Source organism: Parasteatoda tepidariorum, chromosome 1, assembly GCF_043381705.1.
Source record: "Parasteatoda tepidariorum isolate YZ-2023 chromosome 1, CAS_Ptep_4.0, whole genome shotgun sequence".
NCBI classification, from domain to species: Eukaryota; Metazoa; Arthropoda; class Arachnida; order Araneae; family Theridiidae; genus Parasteatoda; species Parasteatoda tepidariorum.
Window position 1 is genome coordinate 72,377,040 of NC_092204.1, and position 22,653 is coordinate 72,399,692.

Genomic DNA, 22,653 nt, shown 5'->3' on the forward strand with positions numbered 1-22,653 from the left:
GGAAATAAAATGTAATGATGTGCATTTCTCTAACTTTTACTGTACCGAACTTTAACTTTTCTGTACCGAAACTAGAAATAAATAAAAATGTCATCAATTAAAATGAAAGTCTTTTTTGCTGCAATATTGCTCAATTAAACAGTAGAAAAATGTATTTACTTTTTTAAAAAATTATCTTATAGTGAAAGAATTTTAATTTTCAACTTTTTACGAACATAAATTTTGGTATCTTTAATATTAATATTTTTAAAATTGAGTTGGAAAAGTATAATTAGCGTAATAATGGACTTCTCGTAACAAGGCATTTACTGTATTTGCAATAATAATTTTTCATAAGATTAGGATCTTTTGAAGAACTATTATATCTCAAGATGTTTAAGTTTTGATTTATTTTTGAAAATATTAAAATGCTAAGTTAAAAAAAAAAATTTACATTTTAAGAATTATAGCAAGGCAGTAGGTAGTACCCCGTAGTATCATAAAAAATTACTCAGTTTATTATAACTCTAGACAAAATATTACATTTTATCCATACAGAGAGAAATTTGAGTGGCCTTGTTTTTTATAGTTCAAAGGATTGTTTTTATTCTAACAATGAATTCTTAAATAGCTTATCAAGTTTAAATTTTGTAAAGAAAAACAGCAATTTTAACCATAAAAATCATTAGGTTGTTTTTGAAGTTTCATTTTTTTTCCTCACAGCCATTTTCCCAGACTTACAAATTAAAATTTTATACTGAGTAAGCATGAATGATTGCCAAATAGTTTGAATACAGTACTGATCCAAAATTGTAATTTATAATAAACCTGAAAATATTTGATAGTATAATTAAATGTCATTTGAAAGAAGTAAAGAGAATCATCACAATAAAGTAGCTTAAAAACATGGAATATCATGATAACAATTAAATGGAAACTTTTTAGGACACTAATTATGCTAACATATTTTAATTATTTTTTCAATTATATATTCATCAAATAAATTTGTTCACCAGACATTTTTACTTTTGTAACTTTTAATTAAAAAAAATGTTCAAAAAGAAAAAGATGTAATACTGATGTATTTGTTGAGCTAACTAATAATTAGATACCTGCAAATGGCGTTATCGGGGTACGGATCTTGATTGGTTATTGAAATGTGGCATTTGTTTATATTAGCAAGAGTTCTTTCCAATCCATTTTGAGTAAGCCTAGCCCATCAAATATGAATTCTCTTAGGCATTACTTTTTCTTTCACAGAGATTTAGTTTTTTTCTTTACAAAAAGACAAGAATGAAGTCGTGTAGAACATAAACTAAGAATGCAACAAAATTGTCTGATACACAAAACAAAAATATTGACATTAATTAATAATAAATCTAGGTAAAATAGAAAGTGTTGACAATAAAGAATTATATTATAACAAATTAGATATGGGATACGGCATAGTATTTAATTAACTTCATGTTAATTGGTATTTTGAATAATGTGGAGAAAATTAGCAACATCTTAGTCAGCAATATCTAGAATATTAACATGCAATCTTCTTTGTCCTACTTTAATATTTTTTTATGAGAGATAAAATATTAACATTGCGCAGATGACAGCCGAACATTCTCAGCTTTCTATTAACTTAAAAATGTAACAGGTCCTAGCCTTATATTGTTTTCTTGAATTGTGCAACAAAACTAATTTTATAAAATAAAAATATACTTACTGAATAATTCATCTAAAATATAATCTGTATTTAAATTTTTAGCTATTTCATCCTGAAACATGAGAAAACTAAAATGAAAAACAGAATCTAATTTTTTTTTAAATATAATAACAGTAAATGCAAAAAATGCACAAGTGTCTAAAAATATATCTAATATATTAAGTTCCTCTTACTAAAATAGTCAGCATGGTTCAGAAAAAGTGAAAAATGAATTTTGTCAACAAAAAATATTAAGTCATAGAAGTAAATTTTTTATTTAGTTTTTACTTAACATTACATTGCAAATATTAATATATTTCTATAAAATTTTTAAAACAAAATTAGATTCCAAAAATAAGGTTTGAAGGCAAAATTAAGACCATAAAAACAATATACGCAATAGAAACAGTTATTAAACAGATTTAAGCTAGATTAACGTTTTGAAAAACAATTTTTAAAAAATTAAAATAACATATAAATCACTTGTAGGAACCCATAAAAAAATAATAAAAAAAATAACATATTTAGAAAAATATTTATTTTACACACTGGCTTTTATGAATGAATTTCCAAACATGTGATTGCTAGAAAAAGAAATTTTTTGAATTATGCCTAGATAGTTTTGCTTTGAAATGAAGCAATTTTTGCACAATACATAGAGTTTTTAATACCATTTTTTTCATAGCTGTATTATTTCAGTTTAATTAAATGAAAAAATATTAAATAAAGAACAATAATTTTTATGCATAAAAATAATCTTCAGAAAATTTTGAGGGATAAAATTTTTTTCTGCAAGAAATCAATTTTTTTCTTAGGAGCATATAGAACATTGGTTCTCAACGGGGGCGATACCGCCCCCCTGGGGGTGGTGGGATTATGCTGAGGGGCGGGGAACTTGTTTTGGGCGGTAGGGGGGCGATGAGCATGTTTTGTCATTCAAATTTAATTTAAAGCTTACAAATAAAATTATCGAATTAAGATTTATTTAATAAATAAAATTAATCTGAAATTAATATTAAAGAAAAAAGATTAAATTTATATAATAAAGAAGGATTATCCGATACACCGTTGTACCAGCTATAAAACGAACTTAAAAGACACCTATTCTTCGATCCGAACCAACACAGCTCAGCGCATGAGTGAGTAGTTTTTGCCTCTGACTTATTCATGCCATCTGGTGGAAATTGAAATGCAAGCGCTTTCAGTATGAATGTTTGACTGGACCCTTGTTTCTTAAGCTTCCTTGCGGTTTTTTGCCCAGTTTCGATTTGATCTCATAGTTTATTTGGCCAGGTACGTGCGTGAATTAGTTCTTTATCATAAATTATTTATTAATTTTGAGAAATAGTTGATTTTCTTTAAAGTTTTGTATTTTGCTTACACTAACAATGTCGGTTGACAAAAAGAAGTGTCATCAATACAGTGCCACGTGCTTGAAGTTGGGATTTGCTTAATCACTGTTGAACTCTCAATTACCCATGTGTTTACTTTGTAATAAAGTTTTATCTAATGAGGTAATGAAATCATACCGGTAGCAGCAGCATTTGCAAAAAACATATCCTGACAAACAAAATATAGATTTGTCATTTTTCTCAAAAACATCTTGCTTCACGTTTCTGAAGGCATTTTCGGTCTCAGAGTCACTAGCAACCTCATCACAAAAATGCGACGATGGTTTGATAGCTTCTTATAATGTATCAAAATTTATTGCTAAATCTGGGAAAGCTCATACCATCGAAGTAGAGTTGATACTGCCGGTTGTCAAGGAAGTTTTAGAAACTGTTTTTCTCCAGCCAGCCGCATCCCATAAGCAACGATTCAGTACGGTGACGAAATAATGAGATGGCCGAAGACGTTCAAATTTCTTCATGCAAATGTTTGATATCCATCGAATTTTCCCTTCAAGTTGATGAATCAACCTTGCCAGGTAATGTAGGCTTTACTGTAGGCATAGGTCCGGTTTGTAAAGGTAAGAAACATTATTCAGGATATGCTTTTTGAACGAAGCTTGATTACATAGATATCAAAAGTAAATCTATTTTTAATACTGTAGAAGATTATTTTAAAGAGAAAAACATTCCTCTTGCGAATATTATGCCTATTGCCACTCATAGGCTCCTGCAATGGTGGGTCGACATCGTGGGTTTATCGCCCTTTTGGAAAGGGTGGTATCAGATATTTTAACTGTTCACTGCGTGATTGACAGACAGCATTTAGTTGGAAAAAATCTCAGTGACCGTTTGCATCAATCATTGCAATATGCCATATCTGCTGTGAACAAAATTCACAGTAATGCTGCCTACGATTGATTATTCAGACGCTTGCTACTATACACCGAGATTCATTGGCTTTCCAAAAGCTTCTGTCTCAATAGGTATTGGAATCTTTTCGACTCTGTGCTTGAGTTTCTCGAAAACAGAAATGTAGCTCTGAGAGACAGATTGCTAGAATTTATGAAGGACTTTAACTGATTTATCTGTAAAATTTAATGACGCTTAATTTAAAATTTCAAGGGGACGAACTCAATTTGATCCCCACAAAATCAGTTACTTAATCCTTTCTAAAAAAACTCATTTTGGGGAAGCAGAATTTTGGTTGGAAGGAGTTCAGCCAAGCAGGCGAAATTCTCTCTGATGACGCACAAAAATATTGTCAACACCTTGACTCTTGGCACATGGACTTTTCTGACCCTTTTAAAGACGTTGTGTGCCCTAGAAGTCCCTCAAAATGGATTTTGAACCCTTTTGTAAATATTGAAACAGCAGAGGTTTTGATTTACGAGGAATTGGTCGAATTTTTAATTAATGAATCTTTAAAATGGTGATCGTCTCACAGAATTTTTACTAAGAGGTAACATCAGCCGTCTCTATCCTGGACTGCAGACAATCGTTAATCTTTTTTAAATTGTCTTCCCTGCCTCCTAATTAGTCGAACGGGGATTCAGTGCTGTTACGGATCTTGTCACAAAAAGGAGAAATTGACTCGAAGTTGTGCAACGAGGATATTTGCGTCTTCATCTCACTAAAAGTATTAAACCGAGCGTTAAGGAATTACTGTCTGAACCATTAAGTACAATCATCCAACTAACATAGTTATTTGAATGCTTCGTTGATATTACTTTCTAGTGTAAAAAATTATTTTGGGTGTTTTTTTAATTATCTAATTAAGAATAAATTATTATTTTTAAGTATAGGTTTCATTGTTGTATTTTTTTTTTTCATTAAACGTATTTATTTTGATCATAACAAATAGACTGTGATTACCTGCCGTGAGAAAATTATCGAGTTAATTTATTCCTTTTTAAAAAACCAAACAAATTTAAAGCGTAAAAATATAGCTTAAAAATTTTGTCTCTTATAACTCAGCACACGTCCCTCCGTCCCCATGCTCTCTATAACAAAGGGGGCCGTTGAAATGTTTTTTGCTCCTTAAGGGGGCAGCAACGTTAAAAAGGTTGAGAACCTATGATATAGAAGAACATATACTCTAATGGGTGCATTCTTACACTTAGAAAAGAAAATTTATATTCCTTCCTTTTTGGCATTTTGCAAGTCCTAATCACATTTTAAAACATCAGTAGCAATAACTGCCTAAGAAAGATTGATGAAAAAACCATGTTGAAAAGGAAATTTTAATTGCAGATTTGCAGAATTCCTTGAATCAACGGTCTTGAGATACACAAAATTCTACTAATTGGTAGAAAAATCACATGCCTGATTTCTGATAAATTTTCGCATGCACAAGCTAATCAATATTAATAAAATCTAACAACGCAGACAAACTTGCATCAAAATATTTAAAAATTATTTTCTGCCTAAGACAAATCGAAGCAATACTCCGATTTCAACCAATCAAAATAATAAAACAATAATGATACAATATATTTTTATTAGTACAAAAAGGAATGAATAAATTGTTTTTTGTTGTACTTACAGGACGATTAATTGAATTAATATCAGCTGCTCTATTAATATTATCAGCAATCATTTGCGCTGTAGGCACTGATTGAAGCGATTTAAGCAGATCAGTCTGTTGAAAGAAAGATTTTAAATTACCTAATATTTTTAAAATATATACAAATTAAAGCAATATTTTTTGAAATATGTAAGTGTTGAGAATTAAAAATTGTAGGTTCACATAAACATGCATTGAATGTTTTTTATTTTCAAGAAAATCAAAAACATATGTTTCTTTTTTTTTGTTATTCTTTATGTTTAAATACTGGTGTTCTGTCTTAACTTCTATATTTTAGTCTAATAACCGAGTTGAACCTTAATATATAGTGCCAAATACTTTCTGTATATAGCACGATTTGGAACACAAGTCTGTATTTAAAAAATAAAGTATGACAGGAAACAAAGAACATATTTTTTGATTTTCTTGAAAGTAAAGAACAGTCAATGCATGTTTATGCAAATCTACACTTTTTGGTTCTCGACATTTACTAAATAATATAATTTAAGATCTTTACCCAGACATCTTCATTTATAAAAGAATTTATTATAAGATCATCAGAAACGTTTTTCGGATTAGGAGATTCACTAAGTAATCTTCTTCGTGGAATCAACCTGAAAGGAGTATTTCATTAATTATTGAACTTGTAAAGAAAAGTTCAAGAAATAAAAATTATTCTGAAGTTTAAAAAGTGCAGTACACGCATTAAAAAGAATATCTAAACATATTAAAAGACACAATCAGATTTGTACTGATATAAATCGTAATTTAAATCTATTATTATTTTTTAAAATTTTGATCAAAATAATTTTGATTTTTAAAAGAGAATGAAATATTTTTGATATATTTAAGATAGTATTTTAAAAAGGCTTTAACTTTTAAATAAATCTCTAACAAACAGTGAAGTAAAATTTAGAAAGTGATACCTTTATGTCTTTTTTTTATTTACAGTAATTTAATGCAAGTAATTGGTTTACTTACCTGAATTTTACTAAAATATGGATATTATTTAGGAAATGGACTTATTTATATAGTTTTAAAAAGTTATTTTATTTACAGATGTACAACCCAGTCACATTAATGTGACTCCCTATGGCAGAAATTTTTCGATCTATCAGCGACTAAACTTTGTAGCACTATTATATTTTTGCAAGATACTTTTAATAATAACAAACATATATGTTACTAAGTTAAAATAACAAAAGTACTGTGTTTATAAAAAAATATATATACAGTGAAACCTCCTGTTATGGACACTCCTGCAAAACGGACGCCTCTCAATACGGACATATTTTTAATTCCCCGGGAATCTTCTATGAATAAACCATTACGTACATTCTCCGCAAAGCGGACACTCCCGTAACCGGACGCGGACAGTCATTTTGATCCTGAAACGTTGTTTTTTATCTCTACAAACCGGACACTACTTTTTCTAAATAAATTGCAAGCTAAAAAAATGCAACTTTTCACCATTTTTAAAGCATGTAAATAAAACTTTTTGCCTTATCCATAACTAAAAATATTGTTAAGCTATTTCACCACCGAAAAATCAATCTTTCTCCTGTCACCTTGCCTTATCTTTGTAAAGAAAGGAGAGAAAATGGTACTGCACTCCTGAAATAATTCTGACATCGGCATCTTTTGATCTTTTCATCTGGACCACACAGGTTATGAGACCCCTCAAGTTGAAATGACTTCTCTCAATGCTTCTTCCCCATTGAAAATTTCTTTAATTTTCTTATCAATTTGAAGACTGTATTTAACACAACTGGGGTAAAAAAAAGAGAACAGAAGTATAATCTTTGAGGTGTTTATATAAATGAAACATTTATTCAGACACTTGATAGCTGATCAATTGTGAATAATCATCTCCATAGGTCCTCATGACTTACAGGTATGCATTATTTTTTTTTCTGTGAATCATGGGAGGTTTATTTTCCGAGAAGGTATTAACCATGTTCCCTATCAAATGATAAGTAGGTGTAAGGGGATGTGAACCTAATAATTGAAACGGACTGAGGATAGTACTCTCCTATTTGGTACCATATGTCTAACTTGAGTATCTATGCTAATAGGAAAATTATATTTATTTATCTGTAGCGCTACATCCAGAATTATTTATTTATATCAATCTTCTTTATATATTCTTTTTTTATCTTTCTTATTGTTTAAATAAATATCCTTGTAGATATTATTTAATTATTTCTACATCTTTGAAAATATTCTAAAAACAATTTACGGTGTTAAATTTCGTTAATAGGGTACCCTTCCCGTAAACGGACAACTCTCATAAACGGACAAATTTTTTGGTCCCATGAATGTCCGCTTAACGGAGGTTTCACTGTATATATAATTTTTCTTCGTTAAATGAAAAAAAAATTATATATTTTTTCTTTTTTATAAACACAGTGCTTTTAATAATTTTTAGAGTGCAAGTAAGTAATGCATGTAGTAATGTATAGTGCATGTTTATTCTAATATGGGTGATATTCTTGCATTTTGTTGGTGGGGGGGTGGCACACAAATTATTTTCTTCTTTGCATTTTGTAAATCATCATCACAATAAAATAAAATAAAAAATCATGAATAATAGTAGTAATTGCCGAAAAAAAGATCGACGACAAAATAATGTAAATCGGACACCTCAAATGCGTGTTTCATTTAGATTAGGTAGTTGTAATAAAAAATATTTTATAAAAAATATTGGATTTGAAAATTATGGAGAAATCAATATCAACAGCTGCCGAAAATACAATTGAAACATTACATCGATTTACGATACTATCGGCTTAAATTGAACTCGTCAAAAAGTAATTACCTAAATGCATGATTTAAATATTATGTGTAAATTTCTGTAGAAAAGAAAAGTATTATTTTCTTCTTTTCAAAAGTAAAATCTTTCTGCAGGAACAATGTTGCTGCAATTCTGCCACAGGGATGTGACTACTATCTATTTTTTTACATCAACGAGTAATAACCAATCACACACAGCACGTTGCAGCACATTGCAGTGAAGCCTACATAAAGAGTGACTACAGCAATCAGGAAACATAGTGATTTGTGGATAATGCAGAAATGGAACGATGTAACCTATGTCCAAAAGGGCATGATCAATGGCTTTCTTTATAAACTATTTGGACGCCACCATGGTAAAAGTATTCAGTGCATTGCAAGATGACATTATCTAAAATCAGTGACATGGCAAATGTGGTGTACTACAGCTATAGATAACAGAGATGAATGACAGCTGCGGAGATGCATTTGATCGAATAGATGTGCAACTGATGACTAACTGACTACACAGAGGAAAGTGGTTATAACAGCATCTTCTCAATAACGGTTCGGCAATTGGTGCTGGGCATGGGCCTCTGCAGCAGATGCCTGGTTGATGTACCTATGCTGACTGTTACTTATCGGTGACGAAGGCTAGATTTTGCATGCCAGCACTGCAACTGGATGTTCACTGAGTGGCAATAGGTGGCTTAATCTGATGAATCACAAATTTTATGCCCCATCGGATAGATGATGGTTGGTCCATATGGCTTGTAATGCCAGCAACAATTTTAAAAATGGCAGGAAGCAATTTGTGGGACCACCCCGATCGTATTATTTGTACCACGGACCCTCAACAGGGTAACCAGGAAAAGATGGTCACGGCATTGATCAACATTGTAGTTAACACTTTCAAGAACCTGATTGACTCTCTTTCTGTATATCTCTTTGAGGTCCACTCTGAGAAAGGCGATTATTCTGGTCTTTGACAGGTTTTGATGACTGGACTGTGTATAATTCATAAAAATAAATATTGGTACAAAAAGAAATGTCGAAAAGCAATTGATAAAGTAATTCCCCCCCCCCCAAAGAAAACTACCTTTTGCTGTTGGCTCTGCAATAGCAGGGGACGAAATCGAGCACATCAGTAGTAAATAATAAAAAAGGGCTTCACATACACCAGAATGTAAATAAAATTTTCTGTGTCAAAAAGTTTTTTTTTTATAAAAAGAACATTAATGTAAATTGGAAGACAAATTATGAACACTTCAACTTACCCTTTCCGTTTAGGTGATGCACTTTCCTCAACCCAGTTCCTAGGATGTTTCAGGGGAGTTGTTAACGAAGCTATTTGCGATCTGTCGAGAGATAATATGAGCCTTGGGGAATTAGTAGCTGGTGCTCTAGCATAAGGTGGTGGATCCGTTATATACTGTGGAGTGACAGAACTTTCAAGAGTTAGGGTTACACTATTTTCACTTGAAATGATTTCTGGAGTTGATTCAGACAGCTGTTGATTTGTAATTGAATCAGGCAGTGAGTCTGTAATGTGGGAACAATGGCTATTTTTAACTGTTTCATTTTCTGCAGTCTGTGAATTTTGGACTATGCTGTGGGAAAAAGGTGGAGTTGTGGCACTATTTGGAATTAAACTATGACTGGCATGATCATTGTTACAAGCATCAGTTTGCACAAATCTATGAGACTTTCTGGGAATAGGATCAGAATTAGCTGTTCGCTTAAAGATAGGTGCAGTAGAACTCTTATGAGGAGCTGTAAAATAGAAACACAAATAAATAATAAAAAAAGTAATTAAAATAAACTAGCAATATATATATAATAATAAATTACAATAATAATAATTATAAATTTAAATAATGTAAACGATCAATTTTTAATATTTAAAAAGAAAAAACATATATTTTTTCAACATATTCATATCAAAAAAATTTCAAGAACTCAGAAGATAGAAAATTCTAAAAATAATAATGTACAGTGCGCAAAAAAAAGGACCACTCTAAATAGTCTTTGATCTAATGATCGGATTTTTCACGTTCTAGGACTCAATCTTAATGTTTCGAGTGGACGACTTCAAATATGATTAATAATAAGTGCTGATAATATTTTAAGTTACGAAATCAGACACAAAAACATACTTTCCCTGAATAAACCTACCTTTTTTTTCCCGACGGAATTGGATTTCTGAGCCCCAAAATATAGGGGGTAGCCACAATCTGAGAAATATGGTTCCAGTTGTTTGGTCAAGCGATTGCACCCAAGTTCGGATCCATTAATGTTAATTTTACTTTTTGTATATTTCACATTGTCTCGAATACATTTTAAGTTTATTGAAAAGTTCTTGCACACAATTATTAAATTTTTTTGTCAAAAGATAATTCCATGCAAAAACTTATTTTTAGTAAATATTTATGATCATTTTATTTAGTAACGGTTAAAAAAAATTTGAACTGTAAGGTATACAATTTTTGAATCATTTTAAAGAATGTAATTTTACATGGCAAAATACAAAATTTGATCAAAATCGAATGACTACTTCCTGAGAAATCAAATGTTAAATATCTGATTTTTTGGAAATTTAATGTCTCAGGAACAATTCAAATGATTTTGTTCAAATTTTGCATTTGGCCATACAAAATTATCTTTTTTAAAATTATGCAAAGAATTGCATACCTTACAATTCAAAATTTTTTGATCATTATTAAATAAAATTATAAATATTTACTTAAAATTATTTTTTTGCATGGAATTACCTTTGGATAAACGAATTTTATACTTATGAGCTAAAATTTTCAATCAGCTTAAAAAGTTCTCGAGTTAGAGTGAAATATGCAAGAAGTAAAATTAGTATTAAGAGGTCCAAAATTTGAAGCGCTCTTCTGATCAAACTATGGAGACCATAATTCACAGATTGTGGCTACCCCCGATATTTTTCTGGACAAAAATTTCAATCCGTCGAAAAAAAGGTATGTTACAGACAAAAGTATGTTTTTTTGTCTGATTTCGTAACTTAAAATATTGCCTGTACTTATTAATTAGAATATTTGAGGTCACCTCTTTGAACCATGAAGATCGAGTCCCAAAACATGAAAATCCAATTATTAGATCAAAAGTTATTCAGGGAGGTCCATTTTTTTGGCACACAGTACATATAACATATATAAGTAACATATATGTAGGCCATTTCCTATTCATTTTATACGATCGTTCTTACCATAAGAACAATAATTTCAGCAATATAACAGTGTTTTCATTACAGAAAAAAAATGATAGAGAATTTCTCACCCTGTCTCAAAAACAGGGTGAGATTTCAAAAAGTTAAGTGAGATTTCTAAAAATTAAAAAAACCCGAATAGACTTTTAAAAAAAATATTTCTTTAATTATAATAAATTTTTAACATCTTCTGATTTCTAAACCATTGAACATTGAATATTTTTGCTGCATTATCATATGGAAAATGTTCTGTATCTACTTTTTCATTAGCTATTCTCATTAGGTTTGCTCAAATGCTTACCAATCGATCTGTTACAATATTTTGTTTTAATTCGGCTTGGGGGCTAAATAACCTTGCAACAGATACTGAACTATTCGGAATCACTAATTAAATTTGTAGCATTGTGCACACACTTTCCTATCCTCTACATCTGCCAGCATAGGTTCCTCACTTATTTCTGTTATGGAATAGTGAAGTTCGTTGAAGTTATTTCCATGTTCATACTATTTGTCAGGTCTTCCAGATTAGTTTTCACAGACTTAAACTTTTATAAATTGCTCTAAATTGTCGATGAGGGAGTTTAGTAATTCATTAACAGCAAAAACTAGAGATAACTTTAAACAACTTATTATAAAGAACTCACTTTTTTTCTCAACACTTGTCGTAGCTGTTTTCATGTCTTTTTCAAAATGGCGGAAGACTAAATTTTTTCCAAAATTCGAGAGATTCGTGCATTTTAAAATAGATAAATTCAGTGCGCGAACTTCTCGCGCTAATAATTTTTTAATGCGAGAAAAGAAACAAATATGCGAGATTCTCGCGTTCTCGCGCTGTAGTGAAAACTCTGTATAACTTAAGATATGTTTGGTTTAACATAGTTTTATGATATCTGTTTATAAAGCTCGGAAAAATATAAATAAAGTGTAACAAAATTAATATTTAATAATAATAAACCATGTTGTTTATGAATACGGATAAATTATGAGACAGCTGATAAACTATAAAACAATATAACAGTTAAAATTTAAAAAAAGCTCCAGATTGTATGAAAACTGCGTCATAAAAAATGCAGAATAATTTCTAATACAAAAAAAAAATTTCAATTTTTTACATTAAAAATTAGCTAATAAATAAAATGTAACTTTATAATGACAATGTAACATCGTGAAAAACTCACGTGAGTCACCAGTGAAGCTTAATGGAGTTGTAATAGCACCGGTTAATCTTCTCGGAGTATATGGCGATGAATACTTTGAACTAAGATTTAATCTTGGAGTGCGAACTTCAGTCTGATAACTTAATGTTGTAGTAACCGACTGAGTTTGGCTTTTTTGAGTACTTCTATGCTTTACTAAAGCAACATGGTTGCTCTAAAGAAAGAAAAAATTCATTAACAGAATAGAAATACTATTTGAAACAAAGTACAACATAAAATTTAGTACAGTGGAAATTTGAGGGTTGACAAAAATTCAGTTTAATTTGTGTAAGAGACACTACTTAAAATGTTACCTCCAACTTTTCTAAAATTCAAATTTTGGCCACAAAAGTCATATTTTAACCATATCATGTCTGAAACAAGGGTGTGATTGAAGCAGTTTGTTATGTTAAAAATCCATACAACAGGTCAAAATTTCTTAATCTTGAGAATAAATTTCAAAATTCCAAGGATAAAATCCTCAGATCTTGAGTGGCTGAAAAATGTGAAATCAAAAACTGTTTTTGAAAAAATAAATGCCTTTTGGTTAGCCAAATATTCGACCAGATACCAAATATGACATAAAAATACCGAATAGCAACATTTTTTAAAAAAATCATTAACAGATAACAAAAATTTCGAAAATTAATCAAAACTTTGCCATATTTTTTCGTATGGGGCAATAAAAAACTAACAGCTATAACTTAAAAAAAAAAAAAAAACTGAAGAAATCCCTCTTAATTCTTAAAATAAAACTGTAATGCCAAAAATAATATTTTCCTCAAAAGCGCGATGTTCAGCGCTATAATAAAAACAGCAACAACAAAAAAATTTTAATTCTTAAAACAAAAATTGGAGGGAAAAAAAAAGAGATGAAATTGACTAGCCTGAATATAATCATAAGTAAGAAGTACAGAACTCTTGATTTAGTATATAGTAATCTTGCTTCAATTCTTCAAATTTCGCTTTTCCATTTATTTCACAGAACAGAAATATGCAAGTCGTGTGCAAGTTTTAGAGCTTAACAAATATGTGTAAAAACTAGTTATAATAATGTATAGTAAAAAATATGATTTTCAAAAAAATATTTTTCAAAAAAATACATTGCCGAATATTTGGCCAAACATTCAGTCAACCGAATATTCGGTAAAAGGGTGGGATACCAAATAGTGGCCAAATATTCGTTACATCTCTACTTTTTAGAATATATAACATTTTAAAGTCTTTCTTCTAAAACATAGGAAACTAAGATATGAATAAATTATATATATACTAGCTGAATACCTGTTCTTTGTATGGGTTGAATAAAATTTTTAAAAAATTTATCAGTAACAACACTACGAAGTCATGCACAAATATAAAACGTGCATACCAACATTATTGAAAAGCTTAGTGGAAGAACCAGTTAAGCGACATTTCTAGGGGTATTTATGAATCAATGAAAATAACAAAGAGGTTGCCTCAATATGAGCATGTTAAACGTAACAGGATTGTTTTTGCTTTCATTTTAATCTAAACATAACTGATTCTCACATTAGTTTTTAGTATGCCTGAATTATTTTTATTTTCAAGCTAGGCAGTGATAAGTAAAATAAGACAAAGAATTATTAGTCATGCCTTCTAATAGATTGGTAATATAATAGTTTGGAAATCACTTTTTTTCTCTTCTTACCTTGATTATGGTCTCTCTAAAGATATCACCTGGTTGATTTGTAATTAAAAACAAATAGTTGAAATCTTATCTTATCTCAAACTTGATAGAAATAACTAATCATTTATTAAATAAAGAATTTTTACAACCATATTTATTAAATGAATTAATATCTGTGGAAAATATTTTGCAAAAAAAATATCAGAATTAAAAAAAAGGATTCAGACACATGACAGAAATTATGGTATTTAGAAAAATAATGTTTTTTTTTTAAACGAAGTTTTAATTGTCAATAAGCAGACTTAGATATAATATAATTAAAAACTTTCTGCGAACACAAAATCTAAAGTAAAAAAAACTTTCTGCACACACTGATTAACACTTGTAACTAGTTTCAACCTTTTGTCCCAACTTCAATTTGGCGAAATTGGTTTGAAAATCACAGCTCTTTTTTATAAATATTTAACTTTTACGGAACTCTATATTGATTCAAACCGCAGGAATGAGTTGAGTTGAATCCAAAAATCTTATGTGTAAAAACACTTTTTAAATAATTGAAAAAATACCTGATATTTAAGCAAGAAAAAAGTGTATGTAGGAAGCATTTATCCACAGAATGTTATCAACGTTTTAATATAAATATCGATGCAAGATTTAATTTATTTAAATTGTTTGAATACAAATATCGGTTTTAACATCGCGTGCATATGAATCTCGATGTTTGATTTCAAGATGATGTTAAAACGCATCTCGGTGCTTGACTTTAAAATCGTGTTAATATGAATCTTGATATTTGATTTTGAAACCGTGGGAATACAAATTCCAATGTATAATTTTTAAAATACTTGAACACAAAAGCCACAATATTGGCGATTTATATGAAATTGGCGCATGAATACGAAATTGTGAAAATATGTAACACAATGCATCATCTTAAAATGTGTAAATATGAACCGTGATGTGTGGTTTAAAATCATGTAATGCAATTTTAAATATATAAAATTGGCGCTAATATATAGAGAAGAAGAATATTTGCATGCATTACATGAAAAATCATGTAATGCAATTTTAAATCACGTTCCATTAGTAGGAAGAAAAAAAACTTTTTTGAAGAGACGAATTTTTCTTTCCCCTTTTTAGTAAGAGTAAGAACATTTCCAGGATGGTGACGAATTTTCCATGCATATACACAACGCTGTTAAGAGTACATTATATGTTTCAGTATATTATACCGTCAATAAGTGATTAGATCAAAAACATTTTATACAAATCAATTGATTCATAAAAGTAAAAAACGACTATCCATTTCGGATCAGATTCATCTGCAGTGGATCCCATCACGCGCCGATCTTGAAGGTAACGAGATTGCAGACACTTTGACTAAAGCTGGTGCTTGCGAGTCCCTTGTGCCGTCGGCACCCCTCACCTTTTTGGAAATTTTCTCAAAAATAAAACACGAAAACAAGATCACCTGGAGTATCCCCCTAAAGCACCCATGATATCAGTGTTCTTACCCTGGAGGCTCCCTGGCCCAAGGTTTTAATAGATGGGAACAAACTATTCTTGCCCGCTTTCGAAGTGGTCACCTTAAATCAATGAAATTTTCAGAAGGATCCAAGAACTTTGAAATTTGTACCAACTGTTCTTCAGAGCAGGCTTTGCCTCACCACATCCTCGCGTGCCTGGGTCTCACCAAGCAGGATTTAACAGATGATCCATTGACGGTGTTGTATTTTTTGAGGGTGTTTAACATCATGGACCTGGCCAAGCACTGCTGGCCAATGGGGGCGTACAACAACAACATAAAAGTAAATGAGGAAACATATGTTTTCAAATAAAAAATTCAACTAACTCTATAAAAAGTATAAATAATTGCATATGCGAAATTAAAAATTGTTTCAATGACTTTAATTAAGAAGTAACTCAAAATATTTAAATAACTCATTGGAAATGGAATATAAATGCTTAAGCTCAGGCAGATAGCATCTTTAAAAATTGAGACTAAACTCAACTCAATTACCATATATATTAACAAATGCATCGTAAAATGAAAAAAGTTAGCAAGTATTATTTTAATAAAAAATAACTAAAAAACTAAACAGTATACTTTGCAGGGAGTTTTGAAACCTTCAGGATTGGAGGAATCAGGATTTGCAACAGGAGTAGGAAGAGGCACATGATGATTGGCTGTGTTTGAAGAACTGGGTACATTTGCAGAACTTTTTGAGGATTCACCTATAAAAGATTAAAATGAAAATTTATTTTAAAATAATATTTAACTATCAATTTTTTTTTGAAAATTTAAGTTATAAATTATTTTTAACTAACGTTTTAAAGTGCAATATTCCTTCAGTATTTCTGTTAGTGATTTCCCATTTACATCTGTAGGATAAGCCTCGCCTTCTTGTAATAACTGATAATATTCTCGAAGATGGGGACATTCCACTAAAAACTTTTGTTGTGTTTCCGGACATGGTAAATCCCTTAAATATCCTAGAAAAAAGAATTTCAATATTATATATACATAAATACATAAGATGAGTATCAACAAACACGATAAAAATCTAAAAACTGAATGTATACAAAACTAACAAATTGATGCATAATAAAACACTAACAAATATTGCTTCAGATATTAGCTTTTATAAATATGTGTAAATAAAGGGTAACACACAAACACTGAAAATTGAGAGAAATTTTGAAGAAAAAAAAAGAATTTTTTTTTTTAATATTTAAAACCCTACTTATAAACAGCTGTTGTTGGAATGTTTCTGTAGCACGAAACTTGAAACAGCAGCACTCTTTTTGATTTAACACAAAAAAAAAAAAAAACACGAACCTATTTTCCCCCCTGTAACAATCTTCAAAAAAATTTTAAATAAAAAAAATAAGTCAGTTTACAATAAGAAACAAGTCATGGGACCTATTTTTGGAAATTCAAGAAAAAAGGTAACACAGTAGAAAAAATCCTAGGACATCGAAATGTTTGATTTTCAATCAAACATAATTTTAAAACTGCATAATAGATTAGTTAAGATGTATATTACGAATAACACAAATTGCAGAACTAGATAAATTAAAATTATTTTGAATAAATTAAAAGGTAAAGTTAAGTTAAAAAGGTATGGCATAGGCCAGGGGTGGCGAACCTTTATGCACCAACGTGCCATTTTTCAAACAAATTGTTTAATGAGGTTATAGCCGTGCCGTCAAATACTTTTGACTTTGTGATTATTGGGAAAATAATAATACTAAATACTATCAACTCAAAACTCTTTATTTACTATGAAAAAAAAAAAACATTTTGCAGTGTCTCAGTTATACGCGTAATTCAACTTAAAGTAACATCAGTGTGACTTCTGTTGTTGCAGATTAGATGACAAATAAATTATATTACGTTGTAAGATGTTAGTTTAAGCAGGGCTATTATTATTTTTTTGCTCGTTATTTATTGTTAGCTCGTTTCTTGTGGTTATTAATTGCTTTTTTGGCATTAATTGTTAATTTTTTTAATTGTTTTTATTACTTGTTTTTGTGAATTTTAATTCAATTGTTAATATGCTTTATAGTGAAATTTGTGATCGGTGGCGTGCCCAGAATATTGTGTAGCGTGCCATTGGTTCGCCATCCCTGGCATAGGCATTATTTTTAAAATACTAATATCTGTGCATATACATTTGCTAAAAACATATTAAATTAATTTGACTGCTTAAAAAATGTTATTTCAAAATTTATTTCAGAAATTAAAATAACTTATAGTCATGGAACACTAAAAGTGCAAGTATTCTTTTAAAATTACATTGTTAGTTACATATATATATTATAACAGGGGGTGGAAAAAATAATGGAAACACTTCTATACTAATTCATTTCTTCATATTTCTCAAGAAATACCAAAAGAATCGTTTCATAACATCAGAAGTGCTTAGATCATGCAATTTCACATACTTATAAATGAAGTTTAAAGCTTTGAGAGGTTTAGGGTACCGGCCAAAAATTACAATGGAAAAAAAAGTGTTTTTGAACACCCTATGCCAGGGGTGGCGAACCTTCATGCCCCAACGTGCCATTTTTTCTAAAATATATTTTAATGAGGTCATAGACGTGCTGACAATTAGTTTTGATTTCGTGATTATTGGGTAAATAATAATACTAAATACTATCAACTCAAAACTCTCAAATTGGGTAAATAATAATACTAAATACTATCTTTCACAAAAATGCAATTCTCAACTTTCGTAATGTCTCAGTTATACGCGTAATTCAACTTAAAGTAACATCAGTGTGACTTCCGTTGTTGCAGATTAAATGACAAATAACTTATATTAGGGTTATAAGATGTTAGTTTAAGCAGAATTGTTATTTTTTTTGCTAGTTATTTATTCTTCGCTTGTTTTTTTATGGTTATTAATTGCTTTTTTGGCATTAATTGTTCTTTTGTTGTGAATTTTAATTGAATTGTTAATATGCTTCATAGTAAACTTTGTGATTGGTGGCGTGCCCAAAACATTGTGACGCGTGCCATAAACGGCACGCGCGCCACTGGTTCGCCATCCCTGCCCTATGCTAACAAATCAAGCAATAAATTTGTGGCTTGTAACAATTACTTTGGTTATTATATGCAATAATTGCACAAAATTTTGTAAGCCTAGCTTAAACACTTATGGAGATATGGATATTTTATAAAAAACGAATTTTTTTGTCTTACGTTTTTTTGCTATAACTTAAAAAATATTCAATAAAACCAAACAAAAATTTTAGAGCAGTTTAAAATTACAAAATTTTTGCCTTAAAATTTGAAAAAAATTCGTTGAAAACTGTGCAATATATAAATAATTAAAGTAGTAATTTCATACTGCGCATGTGAGGAAAAATTTTAACTTTTTTTCCATAGTTTTCTGGGGAATCGTATTTGGCAACTAATCAAAAAAATCTGATTTGCATATCTTAAAAATTTAAAAAGTTTCAAACACATTTCTAAGTAGTTTTTGTAATTTTAAAAAGAAATTGCAACATGACAAGGGGTTTTCTGCAAATATTATTTTGTATCATAAGACAAAACTAAATAAAAAATGATAATTACCTTACAATAAACATTCATACACCAAAATATGATTGCATGAGGAAAGAAAATATGCAAAAGAAAAGATACTTTTACAGGGGATTATACACAATAATGCCAATTGTCATTTTTAATAAATCTTGTAAAATAGTTACAAAATAAAATTTTAATAATGAAAATAGGCTCAAAGAGCAATGTACCAAACACACAAAATTAGAAAAACGAATTAAAAATGGAAAGAAATTCTGATAAATTTGAAATATATTGACATCTTTAATGGGAATAGCATTAATTTCATAGGTAAGTTGTAGTTGGAAGAAATTTGTCGATGTGTGCTGCAGCAATCAAGACAAAACCTTTAAATTTCTGATTTTTAGCTGAAAAAATAAGGTCTGAAATATTTCTAACATGATTAACAGTGACATCTTCTACAGTGAAATTGTTTTTAAAGTTTTCTGTCATTATCAATGGGAAACGTTCAAGTTCTTTAACAACTGTTAATTTAACAGTTTGCATATCTGATCTTTTTTTTTATTTGACTATGAGTTAAGATTGAAAGAATCTTCAGCTTCTGGAAGAAATATAGAATAATTCTATAAGATAGAACAGAAGCTTGTTTTGATCTGCATTGTAGGACAAATATATTTCAAATGATCCAACTTTTTGAACAAACCTGTCATAACATTCACGTGGAAGTATATTTAATTTTTGTAAAATAATTATAATACTGCTAAATTGTCCATGCAGATCAGAAAGGCCAGAGAATCGTTTTTAAAACAAAATTTTAAATTCAAAATCATATTCATGGGCAAATTTGTATCAAGCTTTTTGCCTTCAGGTAACAATTTTTTTCCACTGAATGATTCCATTTACTTTTCTTCTTCTAATATAGAAATTACTTTATTATCAATTCTGAAGTTATTATACACTGTTTTCACAGAGTTGCATTATAAAAGCAAAAATTCCTGAAATTCCTTCCTTACTGCTCTACAAATTTTTGTTTCATTAACAGTTTTTGACAATTTTTTTATTTTCATCACATACCAAAAATTCAAATAAATAATTTGAACCATCTAAATTTTATATGACTCCAACAATAATCATTCTTTAACATCTGTAAACATACATTTCATAAATTTAAATTAACTTCATATCTATGTCAAATATTTGCACAAAGGCAAGAATTTTCTTACCACTCTGGATCCAATTTTATAAAAATTATGCCCAAATCTACTCTTTAATATCACTAAATATACATTTTATGAATAAAAAATACTGCAGATCTTTATCGACTATTTGCAAATGGCAACAGATTCGTTATCACTTAGCACCAAATTAGATAAAAATAAATCATTAAAACTACCTAAAACATTCTCTACTTTCAGTAAATAGATAGTATGATACATAATAATGAACAATAATACATAATAAAAAGATACAATAACACATAAAATATTACCAAATTGAAATTAGTCATATGTATCTTATTTCTTTTCTACAAAATAGCTCTGAGGCTTACATAATTCTTTCTTTAAATTCATCAGCGTTTTAACACAAGCACAACAATAATTAAATTATTTAATTATAAAATCAATTCCACAGCTGTAGCTAATCTCTTCACAAACGAAAAATGTACTTCTAAATTTTACCGTAACTAACACAAATATTTTTAGAGGCAATTTAAACCAAAATGCCTCTAAAAACAGTAACCTCACATCCATATGCAGAAAAATTCCGTTTATTGCTTAAAAATTAATATGAAAATTTCCTACTTAGTAGATAGATTTAAGAAACACAATCAGGCAATTCTTTAACCTTTAAAAAAAAAAGTCAAGTGAATTCTGAGAAAATGACATATTATGCAACATCAATGTCTTTGTTCCTCCCACTCTGTATGTCATAACATCACATTTATCATTATTTATTACTCATGCAAATGTCCTTTATAACCTGTGTTTATGTCCTTTTTATATCTGGAGAAGGAAGCCATGAACATGGGATTAAGAATCAATGAAAATAAAACTAAATATATGCCTTGCATAAAAGCTGACTATGAAGAAACACAGTTTGAAATTGGAGCACACAAATTCGAAGCCCTTGATAGCTTCACCTATTTGGGGTCTAAGATTAACAACAAAAACGACACTACACAAGAAATACACATGAAAATCACAATGGCCAATAAGTGTTTTTATAGTCTAAGAAAATATCTTAAATCAAGTCTAATAAAAAGAAAAACAAAAGTGTTACTCTATAAATGTCTTATAAGATCAGTGCTTACAAACGCATTTGAGACCTGGACAATGACCCGTGGAGATGAAAATATGATAGCTAGATTTGAGAGAAAAATACTGCGAAGCATTTTAGGTGGAATAAGTAAAAACGGTACCTGGTTCAGAAGATCAAACACGGAACTTCAAAAAGCATATAAAGAATCTGATGTCATTAAATTTATCAAATTTCAAAGGATTAAATGGGCAGCTCACATTATAAGAATGGAGGATAGCAGGACAACCAAAAAAGTTTTTAGTGCCAGGCCAACAGGTACAAGAAAAAGAGGACGACCAAACCTAAGATTTTTAGACTGCCTTGAAAAGGACCAACAAGTTTTAAAGATAATAAACTGGAGAACCTTAGCTAAGGGAAGAATGTCTTGGCATAGGCTTGTTGAGAAGGCCAAGGCCCATCCTGGGCTGTTGTGCCAATGAAAAGAGAAGAATCTGTGTAAACATAAGTGTAATTTTAACATAATATTGGCAACTATTGATGTTGACCAGGAAAATAAAATTCCTTAAAAAATAGGTGCAATGAGCATAATAAACCATTAGATTTCTATATTGTAAAACTGCATCATGGTATCCTTTACATTTTCATATCCTTTCTCCTAATTTAAGTCTCATATTCCTCACAGTGGTAATTTTATCTTTTCTTTCCAACAGCAGCATGCATACTACTAAACCTGATTGACTTTTACTGCCCTTGTATTACAAATATTATGATTATGCTTCTGCATATCTCTCTTGGAAATAGCTGTTCCTACTAAGAGAAATTTATTATTTTAAGTATATTAATTTAATTATTTTATAAAATATAAGCATAATAAAATGTTTT

General features: G+C 29.7%; 1 protein-coding gene across 3 annotated transcripts in view; it reads right to left on the reverse strand.

Annotated features, from left to right (window-relative positions):
- The window catches only part of LOC107447959 (serine-rich adhesin for platelets), a 40,529-nt gene that overhangs the window by 15,008 nt on the left and 2,868 nt on the right, over positions 1 to 22,653 (reverse strand). For all 3 annotated transcript variants that reach the window (XM_016063010.3, XM_016063012.3, XM_071187022.1), the window contains exons 3-9: positions 16,809 to 16,973; positions 16,588 to 16,715; positions 12,812 to 13,004; positions 9,679 to 10,174; positions 6,147 to 6,243; positions 5,609 to 5,704; positions 1,697 to 1,748 (exon numbers count right to left, since the gene is read on the reverse strand). In XM_016063010.3, the coding sequence (XP_015918496.1) occupies positions 1,697 to 1,748; positions 5,609 to 5,704; positions 6,147 to 6,243; positions 9,679 to 10,174; positions 12,812 to 13,004; positions 16,588 to 16,715; positions 16,809 to 16,973 (1,227 nt within the window). The remainder of the gene's footprint in view (positions 1 to 1,696; positions 1,749 to 5,608; positions 5,705 to 6,146; positions 6,244 to 9,678; positions 10,175 to 12,811; positions 13,005 to 16,587; positions 16,716 to 16,808; positions 16,974 to 22,653) is intronic.